At 41.0% G+C, this 18,939-nt stretch overlaps 3 protein-coding genes across 6 annotated transcripts in view; 2 read left to right on the top strand and 1 right to left on the bottom strand.

The window, feature by feature from the left end:
• Nucleotides 1-11,682, bottom strand: part of LOC119651160 — a 28,581-nt gene extending 16,899 nt beyond the window's left edge. The window contains exons 1-2 of the mRNA XM_038054613.1: nucleotides 11,507-11,682; nucleotides 6,637-6,804 (exon numbers count right to left, since the gene is read on the bottom strand). Coding sequence (XP_037910541.1) covers nucleotides 6,637-6,804; nucleotides 11,507-11,682 — 344 coding nt within the window. The remainder of the gene's footprint in view (nucleotides 1-6,636; nucleotides 6,805-11,506) is intronic.
• LOC119652307 overlaps nucleotides 1-18,939 on the top strand; it is a 710,323-nt gene that overhangs the window by 357,092 nt on the left and 334,292 nt on the right. The gene's annotated exons all lie outside the window — the stretch shown is intronic.
• LOC119656878 lies at nucleotides 14,476-15,444 on the top strand. Its single transcript, XM_038063919.1, has 2 exons — nucleotides 14,476-14,852; nucleotides 14,930-15,444. The coding sequence occupies exons 1-2, from the start codon at nucleotides 14,793-14,795 to the stop codon at nucleotides 15,413-15,415; spliced, it is 546 nt and encodes a 181-aa protein (XP_037919847.1). The 5' UTR covers nucleotides 14,476-14,792; the 3' UTR covers nucleotides 15,416-15,444.

The following is an 18,939-nucleotide window of genomic DNA, read 5'->3' as shown; positions in this document are numbered from 1 at the left end:
TCTCAATTGAGTTATCCAAAACAGCTTTATGACTTTTTGTCGTTTCTCCGCATTTTTTCACGTTTGTTTCGTCGTTGAATTGAAAAATATGGACCTCATTCCCGTTTGCAATGAGATTAAAAGTTTCCTTTTACAGAGTCGGGAATATGTTGATAATATTGATAGATGATGTTGGGGTGACTTTTATATGTAGACACTTTCTCTAGGACTTACTGTAGTGTATTGGAAAAAAATCTGCTTTAAATCAATTAAGGGTGGAATTTAATGGGAGGGAGAATGTCGAACAAATGCGATCAGATTCACTTCATTTTGTTTGATATGTCATCGAAAGGCTAGACCAGCCAACTGTAAAGAATAATTATTTATGCATAATAAGGGGGAGACCTGAATATTAAATACTAGTTTTGAGGATATCATATTCATTCAATAAATACACGAAATAGTATACTTCCTACACAAGGACTGCAACATTTAGACTTCACAAGGAATGCATGCACTTTGAAATAATCTTGGACAAACTACGCAAACTGTCATTAGAGATATTTCCTGAGGAACAAACTTAGACTTTCAACTTTCAACCCCCTTGGAACATTCTCATTAGAAACTGATTGCTTTGGTTTTAATTAAGGTGCTGAACATGCTTTTATTTTCTTTTGATTTTTATAAACAGATTTTTATGTTCAGCCCCCGTATTATTCCATCCTTTGAAACTTTCAACCCAGAGGTTTCCACAAGAATCCAAGGGGTGACTTGTAAGAAGTTTGTCTCTCCTGGAACCTTAATGAAATTGCGGTCATGAGCTTTTTAGTTTTATGAAATGTTGCACTTGCGTAATTTCTACTTTGACGATGCCTGGAAGCTACCAAACGGTTAATTTTTGCATAGTGCTATGATTGCAGCATTTTGTGCAGTTCTGCTCATAAAAGTTCATGGTAATTGCCAATGCTTACAAAGGGATATAATGAAAATTGAAATTATGAAAGTTACAGGAATTTCATGGAAAATGTTTGCTTTCAGTGAGTATCCCATTAACTACGATCGCAGAGGAATGTGGCGTTGTAAAGGTAAATTTAGGTGGACTAGGAGAGTCTAATCATTTAGAGGATATTTCACAGTGAAACTGAATTTGTACTGCTTTAAAGGTTTTATAATATTTGAATTCGCTTTTACTATATACCAGTCATTGGCCATTCTTATATTTTGAAGCAATGCGGCATAAAGAAAACAAAACATGTGAGTTGGAACAAGGTCCTCAGACTTATTTGTCGGAAAGAATTATTGACTATTTTTTCAAACCTTTTTAGAAATATGCGTATTGCTACTAAAAATAGTGGAAAGCGAGAGGAGTTGCTGATGGTTCGTAGCAACTCCATAAGAAGTGTCAGTTGATTGTAAGTGAGTTTTATGTTCAAAAGTTATGGGGATTGTACAACCATGTTAGTTTTCACTCCTGGTTTTAAGCTAAATACTCACCTATGTAGGAAAAAGGAGAGGATTTACGAAAACACATAACTATGTATACCTCTTCCTATCATCCCGGTCAGTGCAGTGCAGCTTCTTTCAATCTAAAATTCTAGTTCATATATCTGCTTCGATTACACTTTGTCTAATAAGATTACCAGAGAGTAGCAAAAATGATGTAATGACTTATGTGATTAGCGACAGTGAAAAGACTATCCTGAATAAGCGGAGACGACAAACAGGGGAAAACGCTCCCAAAACCTCAAAAAGAAATTTGTTGAAATTGACCGGGAGTGTGTCCTTAATCGATGCGTGGGTTCATACAAAAACGTGAAATTAAAACTAAATAAAATTCCTGCAAACCCCCCGAAAAGTCGAGAAGGGAGTTAAAAAGACAAAAGAAATAAAAACAAGTCGGGAACCCGAAAGCTCGGCGCTTTAGGTATGAAAGATTTCGTTGATTTTTCATGTAATAATATTCGGGCACACGATGCTTCCATTTAAACACAGCTCGTAGTGTATATACATTGAAGTGCTCGATATTCAGTTCGACATGGTACTATGATAATATTTTATCTCTGAGGGAGTATCAATTTCACGGAAAGAAGTAACTTCAACCTACAAATTTACGGGACTAGCATGAACTTAAGGAGGGTTCGCAGTAAATTTTAAAAATATATTTATGTACTATTATCAACGATATTTTAGCAGGTGTCGATATGGAGAGTATTTCGGAACCTAGATCTCATACAGGGGCATCATCATGATGTTTTTTATATTCTTCTGGTGGGTAATTTTCGAGAATGGCCTCTTTGAGGTGACCCCTTTATGACTCCTCACTCCCCTGTTCGGCGACCGGCTTCAAAACTCAGACTTAAATTGGAAAGTGCTAATCGAGACCTTTTCTTTGATATCCCACATGACTATATTCGGTGAAGAAAAGTGTACACCCCTCTTTTGCATATATGGGGAGGCCCCCCTTACGTTCCACATAGAACGATGGAAAAAATAAAGGCTCGACTACGCGCGTGTAACCGTTAAACTCCGGACCCAATTGTCGTAATCGAACGGAATAATCCACGACGAATCGTATCCTTAATCGGAGGTTCCCCTGCCTCATTTGTATGGTGACGCGCGGCCTTCGAGGATCCTTCCATACTTTTGCATCACCAGACCATTCTATTGGTTGATGTCTGTCAATACGGAAAGTTTGAATATGCGACGATAGAGGACGATTGAAAAGGGAGTCCTCAAATCAAAGAAATTTGGCTCAAATTCATATTCTTAGTATAATATATTCAAACAATTTTAAAAAAATAATGACGATAATAGAAATAAAAAGAATATGAAATTATAATCAAAATAATGAAAATAAGATGAGATAAAAGGAAGCAAATATAATAAAAATAAATTAGGTGAACTGAGATAAATAGCTCATAAAAAAATATCAAAATAATAGAAAGGAAATCATAAATAAAAATAAAACAACTCAAAATAATTATCATAATACGAAAACAAAAGCCACCGCTCAGAACTCCAGGATCGGTGAAAAAATTGTGCCCCGTTGTTGACCAGACAACCCCCGTAATTCGCAACGAACTGAATCCGGATCAAATCTGACGAATGCAGACCGTTTTGCTAATGCTACCCCGTTGGAAATTCCAACAACCAAATATTCCACATAAGACAATATATGGTGATCTGTGAATCTATCTTTACTTACTCCCAAGTTCTTTCACAAAGTGAGAGTCATTTCTCGCCAATCTTAAAACTCATTCGATCGAATAAAAATTACTCGGCCATCACCTTCAAGTTTATTACCAGACGGACTCCCAGTCACTTCTTGAACCCCGCCTAGTCACTTTATGTTAATTCACAGTACTCACGCATTTGAAGGGGCAGTAATTTAATTAAAATTCCCTTTTCTTACTCGCGCTCACTATTTCTTTTGTATTCCGTCACCATCACTATTTCTTTTGTTTTTCTTTAATTTCGGACCGTCGATCCAATGGCAACAACTCTGCAACCATCAGCAATGGTTTCCTCACCCACCAAAATCCAAAATCGATCCCCTTCTTCCAAAGACAAAAAACCAATCTGCCTGTGCTGCGTCATCAGCATCATCAGCCGGTCTCGATCCCGCTAATTCTCACTTTTGTTCCCACCGACTTTCAACTTCAGAATTTAAATTCGGTGCAGCAAAAGCAGAAAATTGCATCGCATTACTGCGTCCACATTCATCACAACAAAGGTCAACCGCTTTACCTCCAGCTAATAATCGGTAGGTGACGGTGGGCGTGTCACTTAATCCGTATGGATGAGGGTGATCCAGCCCGGAAAGTCTATAAGGGCAATATCTATGGTAGAAAAAGAAGACGAGGCAGACCCTGCCTAAGATGGAGCGATGGCGTGGGCCAGGACGCCAGACAGCTTTTAGGGATATCGAATTGGTGGACCTCGGCGCTAAACCGGGATGTCTGGAGTTCCTTATTAAGGCAGGCCTAGACCGGATACCGGTTGTTGCGCCGCTGATGATGATGATAATAATGGGTAATATGGATAAATTTATGAAGACCAACGCACGATTCGCCCAGTCAATTTTAGCTTGCAACATACGAAAATTATTAACAAGTAAAATTTGGAATTTTTGAAATGAAAATGGATTCTGGACTTTAAGGGAAAGCAACCACTTGTTAGTTTTTTTTTCTAAATAAGTAAAATTATAATATTGGCTATGCGGTTTCGATCGCAGGGCAGAGGCGATCTCATCAGACGCTGCCTCAGCGCTTCTACCCTGCGGGGCAGCGTGACCGAAAGCGTCAACAGGTGGCATTTGGCTCGTTTATATTGAATTCAAAACCCGCCAAGGGTATGAATTATAACGACTGAAATCGCCTTGTTAGAACCTAAACTGGAGTAGTCCGCGCACTGAATAGCAGAAGTAAGTTGCTTCCCAAATATGTGCAGCCCGCCATCAAGTAGATGGTGGGCTCAGGACAGGCTCATCCCAAACAAAATTTTCATTTTTATTAAGTAAAATTAATTATTTCAAACGTTCGATATCGATAATGTCGGGATACGAATTATGAAACTGAAAGAGGTAGTGAGGAAAACTAAGGGGTATTAAAATGGCAGAAAAACAGGCAATATTACATATAATTGAATAGATTCTCTTGTCAAATTGACCTTGAAAAATATATGTGGTTACTATTTACCCCTTGGTGTGGTATAATGCGTCAACTAGACCTACGCGCCATCTATTGCGGTTACCTGAAAAACACCTCAGCACCGCCCAGGACTTTCCGAGGCGCCCGTACTCCTCCTCTACTGTTCTGAGCCAAGTGACTTTGGGAGATCCAGGCGTCGGCCATCTGGGGAAAGTGAATTCAATTGTATGTCACAGCCTCTCATTAATGTGTTAAGGTGTTCGTTTGAGATAGTGTCAGACTAGTGTACTCCGATGATACGACGCAGACAGGTGTTGGCGAAAGCTTGGGGCTTTTGAGTTAGAAATCGGTTTGCTTTCCACGTGCTACGCTCATATAGCAACACAGAGAGAAGATTGGAAGAGAACAACATCAACTTGATGTTGGTGTTGAGATGGCTAAATTTCTAGATTTTAGACGAGACATTGAACATGGATCTAACGCTGCTAATGTATCAGACGACATCAAGTTCCGTGCCAACATCGACAGTAACCACATTTTCTCTATATATACGAATTCATCGACGCCTTCGATGCTCTGCATATTAAATACAAATCAGGAGAGTGTGATGACGGATCAGGCTGAAAACCTTCGTTTTGTTGGAGTTTACCTTCAGCCTAACGTTATCTACCTCACTTTTCACATCCAGAGCCATTTGGCATAGTCGAGTTGTTTGAAGAGAGATCTCATCGTTGATTGAACTCTTCCAGGTCCTCCGGATAAGGCAGCATGAAGACCGCCACTGATAAAAACTGGAAATAATATTAGTGACAAGATGCAACTCTGACAGACTCCGCTTCGCACTACAAATTCCTCGCGATTTTACCTCGGTGTAGCATATGTTGCTCTGATAATGGCTGTTAGTTCTATCAGAATGGCTCTCCCGAAGAGGATCTAAACTTCTCGCACCGTTCTAGAATAGTTCAATAGGTTGTTGGTATAGTCAATAATGGAGGGTTCGGTGCAAAAAGTAACATTCTCTCTGTCTACCAACCTCTCGAGATGATCTCTGAAGCGTTTTAGCTTATTTTAACTATAGTCTTTGCGACGGCAGAGAGCGTGAAAATAAGTCTCCAACTGACCACGCAAAGCGGGTACTCTTCTTTGGAACGTTGACTATCAATCCCTTCTTCCACTCTCTAATAAAGTGCTCGGATTCTCAGGATTTCCGTACAAATTCTATACAGATCTACAGAAACTGCAGGCGCCGCAATAACTAAGTCTGTGACGAAACCTTCGAGCCCAGCAGCTTTACTCTGTTACTTTTCTGCTTGAAGGAACAGCCCATACCCGTATGTTACGGTGACTAGCCATTTCATCCACAAGGGATGGAACTTCACCGAGCCTGATGCAGTTAAGAACAGTGGTTAAATGTTTCTTCCACTTGTTCAGCTGCTCGTCATCGCTGATAAGGAGTCGAAATACACCAATGCAATAAGCAAGCTTCAAAGTACGTTTTCTTTGGACCAATATCCCCTCAGTGGACTAAATGTTCAATTACTAATTTAAGCCATAGGTCACTAGTATACCCTCCCTGTTTGCCCTGTTGCTCCATCGTATTTTAAATTTCGTATTGAAATTGCTTGCTGACATGCTACCGCTTATCAGTAATTCAGGAGAACGACCCGAAATGTGGTTGGCCCGCAGCAGAATAATAAAGCATGTTCTGAGAAAAACTACTAGTTTATATCTAGAGAAGAATTGATATCCATACTTATCTAACACTGGTTGGAAGAATGCGCAACTTTACGCGCTGATTTGAGCCGTCAATCAGAATAATCCGTTCCGTTACGGAACTCCCAAAAAAATCCACTTTTTGAGTACTACTCTGGTTAAGCTACTGTCAGATCAGCCGGAAGCCTATGTTCTTGTGATATCAGATTGATGATCACTTAATTTCTTTTTATGTCCTTGCACGTCTGATATAATTCTCAAGTACAAGAGTGATAAGAACTCACAGCTAACTTACCTTACGGTTCCATTTCGTGGCAACGAATATTGACTAGCTCCTAAAGCAATCATCACACAATCCAGAACGCTTGCAGAAAACGATTTATTTCCAATTAGTTGACAAATCCTTGTGTAGAGTGGGATAAAAGTAGCCGCAGCTACCACGACAAGAACCCATATTTCTGGCCTGGAAAAAGAACATGATTAATGACATGAATTTACTTTATTCCCACCCCCGCTTTGGAACGTATTTCTCTCGTTAGCATCTTCCTTCCATCTTTACTCCTCAAGTAATTTATAGAATTTTATAGCTGTGCGTTTTCACAATGTTCCTCAGTATTTATGTGTACATAAAATAAGTTTCTTGGGAAAATCCTTGTTAGGAGAAATATTGTATTTAAGGCTTTTAATCAAACGGGAAATTTCTATACATACTCGCAATAATAGGACTGTGATTCTGGGAACTAACTTCGAATTGGGAGAAAAGTCTGCAGGATACTTGGATATTTGATTCTACCGTTGTACGAAACATTGGAATCGCTCATTTTATGGCATCAAATTGAAGTGTCCTTCCATTTACCCCCGGTAAATATTCTCCAAGGAATATTTTCTCGCAAAGCTATTTCCTTTCCTGGAATACCGCTGGGTGCTGATTCGCAGAAATGTCGATTTGGTTTAATCAAATTATGTTTTGGGGAAGCGAAATATAGTATGAATTATGGACCCGATGCTATATATCAAATAAACGAAATGCCGAGTTTAATTCTAATTAAAGATAAATATAAAATTACAACCCCAAGCTTCCAACAGATACTCAAACATATTTCCCGGGAAAAGAAAAGATTTTTACTATATACATTTCCCCCTAATGTCTCACTTACTAAAAAGAAAACGTTTGTTACGGACGTAATGCGTTGTTGTTTCTACTTTTCAAATTTGAAACCATATTCTGGATCTAACACGAGGGATAACCGCGAACTGAAATCAACGTTCCACGATTTCCTACATTTCCAGAGATACTTTGTCACTCTGTTTCTAGGTCGATTCCGTAATGGAAGTGGCTGAGAACACATGTGAGGTACTATAAGGACATGCACATTTACCATTCTCCGCATTTCATATATATTCCAAGGTTTTATAAGTGACGAAACAGTTAACGGTCTAGTATTGAACTTCACTTTCTTCTGGATGTTTTTTTAAGAACTAAACATAATTATTTTTCCGCCCGTCATAATTCCGAACATTATAGTACTTCAGAAACGCATAATCATCCTTTCCTCTCTTAGAATCGAGAAAACATTTGCACAGCCGAAAAGCCAAGGTACTTTCCGAACCTTATTGATTGGTCAATTTTCACCGCTCACCAGCCCTCACTAAACTTATTCATCTTACCAACTGTAATATTTCTGATTACCCGAAACAATGAATCAAATTCAACCAGACGGGCTGATCTCCAGCTAATGGAACCACCCAATTTATATGGTCGTAAAAGTAACCAATCGAATGGTCCATTAACTGATACCGCTCAATGCTGGGGTATAGATTGCCAAATGCCAAGTCAGCATTGAAACTCTGAAATGAAAAAGAAAAGCACGTCATGAGCGGGGAGTCCTGTAAAAAAACTGAATGAGAAAATTCAATATAGTCCCACTATCTGCACACCACACACTAAAGAATAGGAGCTACGGTTAAATTGGATAACCTCTACAGCCCCGAACAGGGAGTCCCGTGAATTCCTGGCTCGAAGGCAGACAATATTCCAGGAAGCAAAGGAATCGATACACTCTGGATACGCAGACAGAATAGATACTTGAGGACCCGGATAACTAGGCTTGACATTATTGTCCCTCGTTACAATAGCACAATCCTTCCGGGGTACAGAATGCCTCCAGGCTTACCCCGATGGTATTGAAAATTTCTTCTTTTTCGGTTTCCATTCAAAAAGGCACATTCCATTCAAATTGATTTTTTTTTTGTTTTTTTTTTTTGTAAGCGACAAGGGGCCATGCCTCGCTTTTTATTAGGTCACGCTGTAAATTTAACCGATAAAATGAGATGAGTGATGGGAAGATACTTTTCCGGGGCGAATAGCTTCATTTAAATTTGTGTGTATTATTGGATTGTGAAAAGAGAATTTCCGGAAGAGGTAATCGAAAATTATATAAAACTTATTGGGCTGGTTCCATCGAGTAAGCCCCAATTTAATTCGCGATGCGTTTCAGGAGAATTATAGTTATATTTCCTCAAATTTAAATTTGGTAATTGCGGTATGTACATATCCATCTAAATGTGGTTGAAACTAAAGAAGAAAAGAACCTCCCCATATTCATAAGTCTGATATTAATTTCTAACTTTCTGCCTTTGCAAACGATAAGACTAGGATAGAAGTTCCGTTCAGAAAATATCTCATAAGTGTATTCGTCCTTATTTGGGATAACGAAAACTAAATTTAAAAAAAAATAAAAATAAATAATATGCGTAGTCAGTCCTTAACACGGTTGTGAATGGAGAATGGATCGATATCTTCAGTCTGAATGGCCGAAGGGCCGGTCGCGTCTCAGGAGGTAGTTGAGGAGGGTGCAGGAACTTTATAGTTTTACAGAATACTCGCTGAGGAAGCTATCACCACACCTGACAGTTAGGTATAAAATGCAAACCCAAAAACGAGGAGAAGAAGGAATTTTCGACCCGCAACGGATAACCGGCGGGAAATGTCTGACTTGATGACTAGGTCGGATTCCCCTAATGGACAACGTGGCGTCGAAACCGCTAAAGGTGGACCGGTTCCACAATCTGTGACGACCCCTTCAGCAGGTTTGCGTAGGCAGCGGATAAAGTGGACTGAGAAAAAGATCCTCTTCATCATCTGCTCCTACTACGAAATAACGCCGGGGACATGTGCAATATTTTAGTCTCTATGCCTTTCCAGCACCGTCGAGAATTCTATCTCAAATCAATGATAAAATTGCGTCTCGACCGTGTGCAGATGAGTCGCTACTGCAATCACAGTCACTTGTGTATTCTAGTGCGGTTACGGCTGTCAGATTACACGATCAAAACATTCGCTTTAGTGTTAGAGATACGTCATGGAAAATTGATTGGTATGCTGACTGAAATCAGCACAGGAAGTGACAGCAGACGGATGGAGAAAAAAGTGCAAAGAGTTTACTGGAACCATGCAGTTCCCAGTGAGATACCCGTAGCTGAAATTTTGGACACACAAAAGCAAACATTTTTATCTTTATGCCTCTGCTAACTACAGACTGCGCCGAATCTCTGACCATTCCTCGCCTTTCTCCTCATTGGTAACCTTGATTCCAATTCCGACCCCGGCGGGCTTCCTAACGTCTTCCTTTTTAACTGGAGAAAATATATTTCCCTTCCCTTGTGTACAATCTACAACAAAAATCTGGAAGAATTCTACTTTCCCTATTGCTGGAAGGAGGCCCTTATCATCGCTATCCTCAAGAGACCCTTCTCTTGCTGGGTACTACCGCCCCATCTCCCGTTGCTCCCAAATCCTGGAGAGATACGTCAACGACTGGTTGACCGCGCAATTCGGTCACCTCCTTGTCAAAGGGCAGCATGGTTTCGTGAAACGTAGGTCTACGACTTCAAACCTTGAGGTCTTTAATTTACAACAGAAGGTAGATGCTGTTTACACTGCCTTTGATACCGTAGACCATAATATTCTCCTCTCTAAACTCCCGCAATCATCTCCTGGCTTTCTGCCTAACTCTCGTACCATTCCTGGAGAGTTTCTTTTCGTTGTTACCCATCTCCTCCTTCCTCTGGTGTTCCCCGAAGCTTTATACTTGGTCCCCTACTCTTCCTATTTTTTGTCAACGACCTCGCCTCCATTTTCACCTGCCCGTGTTTGCTTTACGCAGATGACCTTAAATTATTTGCCTCTGTTTCGTCTCGCCTGGACTGTGTTCTCTTGCAGTTTAACCTTGATAATCTGGCCCGGCGGTGTTCAGTCCACAAGCTGACACTGAATGTCAGCAAATGCGACTGGATGTGCTATTCCCCTAAACCCAACATCCTTTTCCTATTCTCTTACTGGATAACCCCTTTTACTACTGACGTCCTTCCAAGACTTGGGTGTAATAATCGACAACAAACTTCGTTTCAATTCCCACTTCGTTGGCATCATCAATAGAGCTTCCAAAATGTCTGGTTTTATCCTACGTTCCTCCTCCGACTTTACCTCAGCTCAGTCCTCTTAACACTCTTCAGCTCCCTTGTCAGAAACATCCTTCAGTATTACTGTACAGTCCCCCTTCCGCATCTGTTACTGTCGTGCTCTTGAAGTTGTACAATGCAAATTCACCCGGACCCTCTTTTACAAAAAGAACCTTCCTTGGGTTGATTATTCGTCACGACTCCGCATCCTTAATCTCCCCTTCCTGCAGCAACGCCATATCTTCCTTGATATGTGTACTCTTTTCAAACCCTGTAATTGCCTGATGGACTGCTCTGCCAACTCGGATATTATTTTCCGCACCGCCCCTCGTAGTACGGACATTTTTGAAGTACCCTTCGCTGACTTCGAGATTTACTTTCTTTGCCCCATCCCGAGGCTATGGCGTTCCCAGTCCTTCGACTCCATCTTCTTCTTTAGTTTTAAACATACGTCATTTACTTCCTCCTCCCTCTGAGAACAAAATGTAACAAGGCATTTGTTTTCTGTATCTTATCTTAATTAAATAAAAAAATCAGTGCGCTCATCTGAGGATACCGATACCTCAGAGTCTATCCATATACAGAGAGGCATCTTCCAAGGGGATTCGGTTAATCCCCTTTGGTTTTGCATAGAACTGAATGATGCTAGAGCGTATGATTTTGCAATCAAATATGACCTACTTGCTAAGCGCAAGCTAACACACTTGATGTACTTAGTTGTATGCTGGTACTGAGGGCTATCATAGAAATATGTTATGAATGTTGGACATATTCGCACCATGATATTCGCATGGAATTTGGAACAGACAAGTATCGAATCCAAGCCATCCGCAAAGGCCATCACGAACTGAATGCCGAACATAACATTCGTGACCTCCATATCCAAGTTATGATCGAGGTAAACGTCTACAAATACCTAAAAATTCTCCAGCGAACTCATGCTCGAACTTGTGATCTTGGGAATACTCTGCTGTCCGAATCGTAAAGCTGGTACGCTCCGACGTGTAGAACCGGTGCTGAGATCGCTTCTCGCGGGGAAGAATAGAAGCATAAAATAAGGGTGTTGAATGTACTCGCTATCCGTTCACTGGCTTATGCATTCAAAATATTTATAGGATGCGGATCTTGTCGCATCCTAGCAATTCTAGTTCCGCCTGGTAGACTAGACACCGTCCCGAACCTGCAGTTTGTCCAGCGCTTTTACCAGACGCGCCACGATGCTCACAGAGAACGCAATTGTCGTTTTCGTCACAGGTCTTCGCTTGGTGACCTGACCGCACCTGCGGCATACTGTCCCCCTGTAGGGTCCCTAGCAAGTTGCAGACGTGTGTCCACAGTCCAGACACCTGTAACACTTAGTGTGGTGTTATCCGCGTTGTTATCCGTGTTTAAGGAGTTTCCTCGCATGTTGCTCGGGGACTTCCACTGCGGCAAGTTTTTGGCCTCGAACATTAGCAGATGTGATACTTATCGGGGCATTGGTTAGCTTTGGAAATTCACGCTTTATGGCCTCTTCCAGTTCGATCTTTCCTGTAAGGTAATCAAGTTCTAGAGAGCACATAGGCTTTAGATTAGAAACAAGAGCCTTCTCTCTTAGTAGCCCCTTGATCGCTTCACAGAAAGTTCTCTTGCTGTTGCTTTCGGGCCCAACTCAACGAGAATGTACACAGAGCGTAGCCTTCCTGTTTACTTCGGGCTTAATTTAACGGTGTTCGAATGGCTTAAGTGGTTACAATGTTAGGCTCCCGTAGGGGAAGGTCACGGTTCAAATCTCACTGGTGTTTAAGGGGATTATTATCGTGACTGGATGCCGGATGTCAGTCGACTCAGCTGAATGAGTGAATGAGCATCTGAGTCGAATCAGGGTAATAATCTCGGGGTAGCGCAATGCCTCAATTGCCTCCTACAGTTTACTGTAGAGTACCGTGACGGTCTTGAATGAAATGCTCTAACACTTTTCAAGGTCCTGATTCAATTGGATTCTTGCGTCAACGATTATTATTGCTATTAATTCAACGGAGACTTCGCCATAGCTCGTTTTCCCTATGGAAAACACTTCTGCTCCACTGTCTTCGGACTTCGGATTGTAGTGGATTTCACTGAAGACTTCTGCAAATGTTTTGCCTTCCGTCGGCTTAATGAACAGTCCCGACGGTCTAATCCTTCTTCTTTTCTATGTCTTTTCTGTTAGTGATTTTCTATTCGTAGCCTCCTTGTCTTTGGACACTCGAGTTTCTGACGACATAGCGTGTTGTTTCCTTTTGTCTTTCTTTGTCTTCTTTTTTTGGGCCCTGGAAACTACTTGGATAAAGTGTCCTTCAGGCACGTTGTCCTCCTTTCGTTTTTTCCCAGTTCGCTTTGCAGCGGGCTGTCTGCAATCTATTTAGAGCTTACAGTCTTCTTAGGGGGAACTACGCCTGCTATTTTTTTGCGCGCTTCTCAATCCTTTCCATGTTCGCCAGTAGAAGATAATGCTCTCCAGTAGTTCTTCCTATTTCATTCTATCGTTTATATAATGCTCTCCAGTAGTTCTTCCTATTTTATTCCATCGTTTTTGACGCCTTTGCTGACGTTTTTGATGCCGTTGCTTAATGCTGCTGACCGCATACACTTTTGCAGGTTTATGAATTTTGCCCGGGCTTTTTTCCGGAGCAGAAACACTACAGTGCGCTAAAATTGCCATCCCCGTACCGGAAGTCGCGTCATATCGGAATTTGTCCTCTTTCTTTGTGCGTACTGGTGCCGCTGTAGTGCGCCACGCATTTTCGTCCTGCACCCAAGCGCAGCGAACGCTTCCTCTTTCCCTATTATCGCATAGATGCTCTATGGGTTTTTGTTATTCGCGCATCGTGTGCAAGGAAGCGGGCCGCAATAGGCAGGAACAGGTGTACCCTCGGGACAAAGCCCCTATACTAGTTTGTTGAGGCCTGACCTACGATTAACTGATCCCGGACGGACGGACCAGCGCTCGCTTGGGGCAGCGCGGTGTACTTATTCCGACTTAATACATTCTACTTGACCCAGGCTCCAAAGGGGCTGAATAATGACACGCGTCACAGTTACCACCTTGGCAGAGTTAGGCTCACGTCACCCCATCGACGTGAGCAGAGAGCTGTCGACGGCTCCGGGGACTACCAGAGGCTTTTTCAAGACTATTACCTAATGCGTAGGTATACTGTCAGCTAAGGGATAAGAGCCGCCTACTCGAGCTGCTTGGGGAGGTCACTCCTCCCACTTCGAGGGTGTGATTGTCCTATATTCCACTACGGAGTAAACAGGGATCACTGCGTTATAGAGTCTAGTTCGCGAATAATATCATTTTACTTTGTTATGTTTATCATCAAATCGAAATGCATGCATAGATAGATGAAGTACCATGTTTCTGAACAGGTGTGCTAAGAATGGCCCTGAAATAAGCCCGTAATGGCAATGTAGGCCGTACTACATATATATATATATACTAAGGAGAAACATGATACCTACAATATAATGGAATGTTCAAATGCAAAAATAGAGTATTTGAAGGACAGGCTAATTTTCTTTGCTGGGGAAATCCCAACAAAAGATAAGAGAATTTAGTTAGCACACGGTGCTCTATAATTTGATGTGTGTAACTGTCACACTTCCACAAAATCAGGATGAGAAGTTCTCCTATCGAAGTTTTCAAAATTTTTCAAAATCTCTAGTAGGTTTCTTCCATTCATTTTGGGTTAATCTGTATCTTTTGACAATAACATTCATTTGTCTGACAGTATGTCATATTAGTTAATTAGTTAATTATTCTTAAAAAAATACTGATTGGGAACAACATTTCAATATATTTGGACTCGGATATTCAGATTGTTTTTCATCATTCATTCAGTGATGTGGAAACCAAATTATATTATGTTCAAATTACGATTATAATACGATGGCAATCTAGGTAGATCAGTTATATTACAAGTACTGATTTGATAAGATTGGCTGAACTACGGGCTCCAACCAGCAGCAATGGAATTTTGGATAAAAGCGTACGTTTTAGCATTTATTGTGAACGTGACGTTCTGCCAGGTTAGACAGCATCCATTTTCGTACATTGTACTCGTATATATCCGGTATTGCATTAATAAATCTTTCATTCTGAGCAGAGATGTTACTTCTTCACCTTTCAAAACTTCTCATATGGTGTTCCAGCTTCGGAATATCTGAATCTGACCTTGAGTGTGGTCAAGGAAATGTACTTCAACGCAGAAGCAATGTTGTACAAATCAATAAACGATCCTTACATCAAATTTGATGTAAGTTCTTCTGCCAAGAAAAAGAGTGACGAATTTCATCTGAGAAAGACAATGCGATTCTGCGACTTCGGACGACTTGCAAAGTACAACACGATTTTCCAGATGATATCGGACGCTCTGGGCAATACTACAAATATTCCATTCCGATGCCCCTTGAATGCCGGCCATTATTATATACGGAATTTTCGTTTGGAAGCATCCGTTTTTCCGTATCAGTTGTTTTATAGTCAAAAGGCTTCGATCTATTTCCAAGCCAAGGTCTACTCGAAGGAAAGGAGTAAGTTGCTTGAAGTGGTTTACACTAATTCCAAATTTGCAATTGAAAAGCGGTGTTGAAGGATGGATTTAGTGTTTAATGTGGTGAATGTAACGGTTTCAAAGAAAGAAAGCATTTTACAGCTTTTATTTTGTGAGAATAATTACAAATTGTTCCATGAAAGATATTTGTTGATATTTTTCCTGTCACAGTGACTATTTACGTTTGAATAACCTTCATTAAACGCTTCCATAGAGAAATAAATCAATAAATGTTCAGTTATTGTCAATCTGCTTGTTTTCTGTTTTTCTGTAACAGTTTATTCAAAGAGGGTTCAAAAAGTAAGGATGTCAATGAATCTGGTTAGTTATCAACCACAAGACTAAATTTTTATTTCACATCCAAAAGCATGTCAAAAGGGGTGTTTTTTTTTTAAATTGTAAAAACTGCTAAGAGTGAAAGACAACTTTAAATATTTTATACAGAAGGAATTTATAATATAATATATTGTAATAATCGTTGACACAACAATCCATATTGGATCAGGGCCTTGAAGTGTGTTAGAGCACTTCATTCAAGACCGAAACGGTACACTACAGGATAGCCTGTAGGAGGCAATGTGGTCAGCATTGCGCTCGCCCGAGAATATTACCTTGATTTGACTCAAGTATGCATTAACAGCTGAGTCGATTGGCATCCGACGTCAAACCACGTTACTTACGTTAATTTTGTCAAGTCGGGAACCCAAAGCTCGACGCTTCAAGTATAAAAGGTCAAAATATATAGTAGTATTCTGGGAAATTTGGCGGAAATCCCCGAATATTTACAAGGCTACAGTGGGCCTCATTTCTGTACCGTAAGGCATTGAACTTGTATGCACAGGTCTCCAAGCCATCAATAATTCAAATGATGGCATGCCATGACTGCCATGAAGATGACGGCCTGGTTTGGCACTGTAAGCCATTAGACCATCGTATATTATGTTTTATAGCAGAAAACCGAGAACAAGTCCCTTTGGAACATCTCCTTTAACATTGTAGTCGGCGGTTATATTTAGCATGTAGTTTGACGCTTGTGCCAAGGTGAGCGTTTCAATAATACGATTCCACCTTGCAGAGTTGAACGCGTTTTTAAAGTCAACTCCGCCGAGTAGTATTTTGTCAAAGGTTTTCCTGTTATCAGTGATTTTGGTGATAAACCTGTTTTTGGTTTCTTATTCTGGGGACTTGTTGCTTTGAATGGCTTATCTTCGCTGATATGTCAGAGTAGAGGGTTGACCATCCAGTCACTTACGAAGTAAAATTGACAATAGAGCCGAAGTGTGTTTACGTTTCCAGGATTAATCCAAGCACTGTTTAAACAGGAAACGCGTTGAATAAGATCCTTCGCATTTCGTTTGTTTTTCGGCTCCCCAAATCTATTGAAAATGGTTGGTAATAATCCTCAGATTGTGATGTTCAGCATTTCTGATTAGTATGCCTAATATATTACAATAACCAATTATTGAAGTACTTTGTGCGGAGTGGTTTATAATTGTCTACAAAGTTCGATTTTCGCACGGTCAGAACACAACCCTCCCCTTTACGTCTATTTTCTGGAAACCGTGATGGAGATTCTTTAATTGTTTGCAGACAATGGCGATATCTTATACTTTTTCATAGACCTTCGGTGATAACAGGTCCCGGGGCCAGCTAGCATAATGTACTTAAAGCGAGCCTCAGGGGTTGACGCATTTTATTGCCAGTAAAAGTAAAAGCTTGTTCACCGAGTGATGTCTCGATGTTCTTTTACAAATCGTATTATTAATTTTTTTCTTAATATCTCAAGCAGCTGTCGTTCTTTTTGGTGTTCGCCTTGGACCTTTCTAGATTTGACTAGCTTCGGCTAGAAATGTTTGAGTTGCTCTTCGTCGGTGTCTCCTTTGGTATGAATCTTAATAAATTCCTCGGTGGGGTTGTTGGACGGAAGCTCTGATGCCTTCACATGATTTTTGATGGTGTGATGGACATTATTTTTCGGATTGACGTATTCCATAAGCTGTAGAGTAAGTAAACTTGTGAGTCCAACTTGGCAAATTCGATCGTATATTAGACATATCGGGTTGTTCTGTGATTTCTGCGTTGGTATCTATTGCTGCTCATCAACACATGGCTTTGAAATGACTATGTCCAAATGAAAATCCGTGAAAAGAAACGCCTCTACCACAAATTTCTCAACGATGGAACGCTGGCCAACTGGCAAATTTACAAGAAAGTCAACCGAGAAGCAGAAAAAGCGATCGTTGTTGCCCAAGCGGTCTATTAACAAGATTTTTGCGATTAAATGGACACTCGGGTTGGTGAGAGAGATCTGTGGCAACTAGTCAAGAGTCGATATCAGCGCACACAGGATATCGAACACTATTGTTACGTTAATGACAAGAATGGTATATTGCTTATCAATTGACGAACTGCAACGGATAGATGGCGAGCAGATTTCAACTGTAGAAATTGTCCATCCTCCACTTCCACAAGTAATGCCGACATTTAGAGCAATTACATCTGCCGGCGCCACTGAAGTCGAGGGAGCAATAGAACGCACCTCACCAAATCTCATCTAATCTCTGGAAAGCGAAGAGCTGGAATCCAACACTGTGGATCAGTGAAATCTCCAGTCGAGTTATTGACAAAGTAGAACCCCACGTGACTGGCAAGAATGTACCACAGTTCCAATATGGAAAAAGAAAGGTAGTTCAGCAGAATGTTCACATTACCAGCCGACCCGGTTGCTGTCCCATACTATCAAGATTTGTGAACGCATTCTTGACAACCGTATTCGTGACTTCGTTCGCGTTAAGAGCAAATCAAGCGGGTTTTGTCAAGAACTGCGAAACTACTGACGCAATACACTCTGCACAGTTACTCATGAAGAAGCATCTTGAAAAACATCACCCTCTTTACATTACATTTGTAGGGGGGATGTAGCACGCCATGATCACACCCGAAATGATGATACCTACGAGAGAGGCATCTTCGATGATCTCGCAAGTCACGCTAACGAGAATCCACTTGTCAAGATTGGTCTAAACATCGAAGTCGATGGGAAAGGACGAACAGAGCGGCCGCAAAAGTAATGGCTGGACAGGACAAAAGGAAGAGGGTTAGAGAACTGCTGGGCTGGAGTCTGCCCCTTGCTCTTGCCACAGCAATCATGATCTGAGGAGTTCGTGGTAGTTTTTTGATCTGATTCATCAGTGCTATATTTTTTTAGTGAAGACGTCCATTGTCTATCGCACGTGCTTTTTTTTTCGGAAATTGGCAAGGAATTTGGAAAGAAGGTTAGAACTATGAAGCCCCACATGTCCAGCGAACAGGTCCAATAACCTTGGGATCGGAAGAAAGGGATCCCATACATGCAAAAAGGGGGTGCAGTTGGGAGCGAGGAGGTGTTTTTTTTACCAAATATTACCATGTAGTAGACCTCAGTGTCCGGATAGCTCAGTGGTTAGAGCACTAGGCTGTCATACGGAAGGTCGCGGTTCAAATCTCACTGGTGGCAGTGGAATTTGCATCGTGATTTGCCGTCGGATACCAGTCGACTCAGCTGTGAATGAGTACCTGAGTCA

The sequence above is a fragment of the Hermetia illucens genome, chromosome 1 (genome assembly GCF_905115235.1).
Source record: "Hermetia illucens chromosome 1, iHerIll2.2.curated.20191125, whole genome shotgun sequence".
NCBI lineage: Eukaryota > Metazoa > Arthropoda > Insecta > Diptera > Stratiomyidae > Hermetia > Hermetia illucens.
The sequence above is the reverse complement of the archived record's forward strand: the minus strand, read 5'-3'. Positions and strand labels throughout refer to the sequence as shown.

What these genes read in the sequence shown, in the direction of transcription:
- LOC119656878 (XM_038063919.1), top strand. Translation starts at nt 14,793, where the DNA reads ATGGAATTTTGGATAAAAGCGTACGTTTTAGCATTTATTGTGAACGTG. An exon ending in TGAACGTGACGTTCTGCCAG is followed by an intron (nt 14,853 to 14,929) that starts GTTAGACAGCAT and finishes CATTCTGAGCAG; the next exon opens with AGATGTTACTTCTTCACCTT.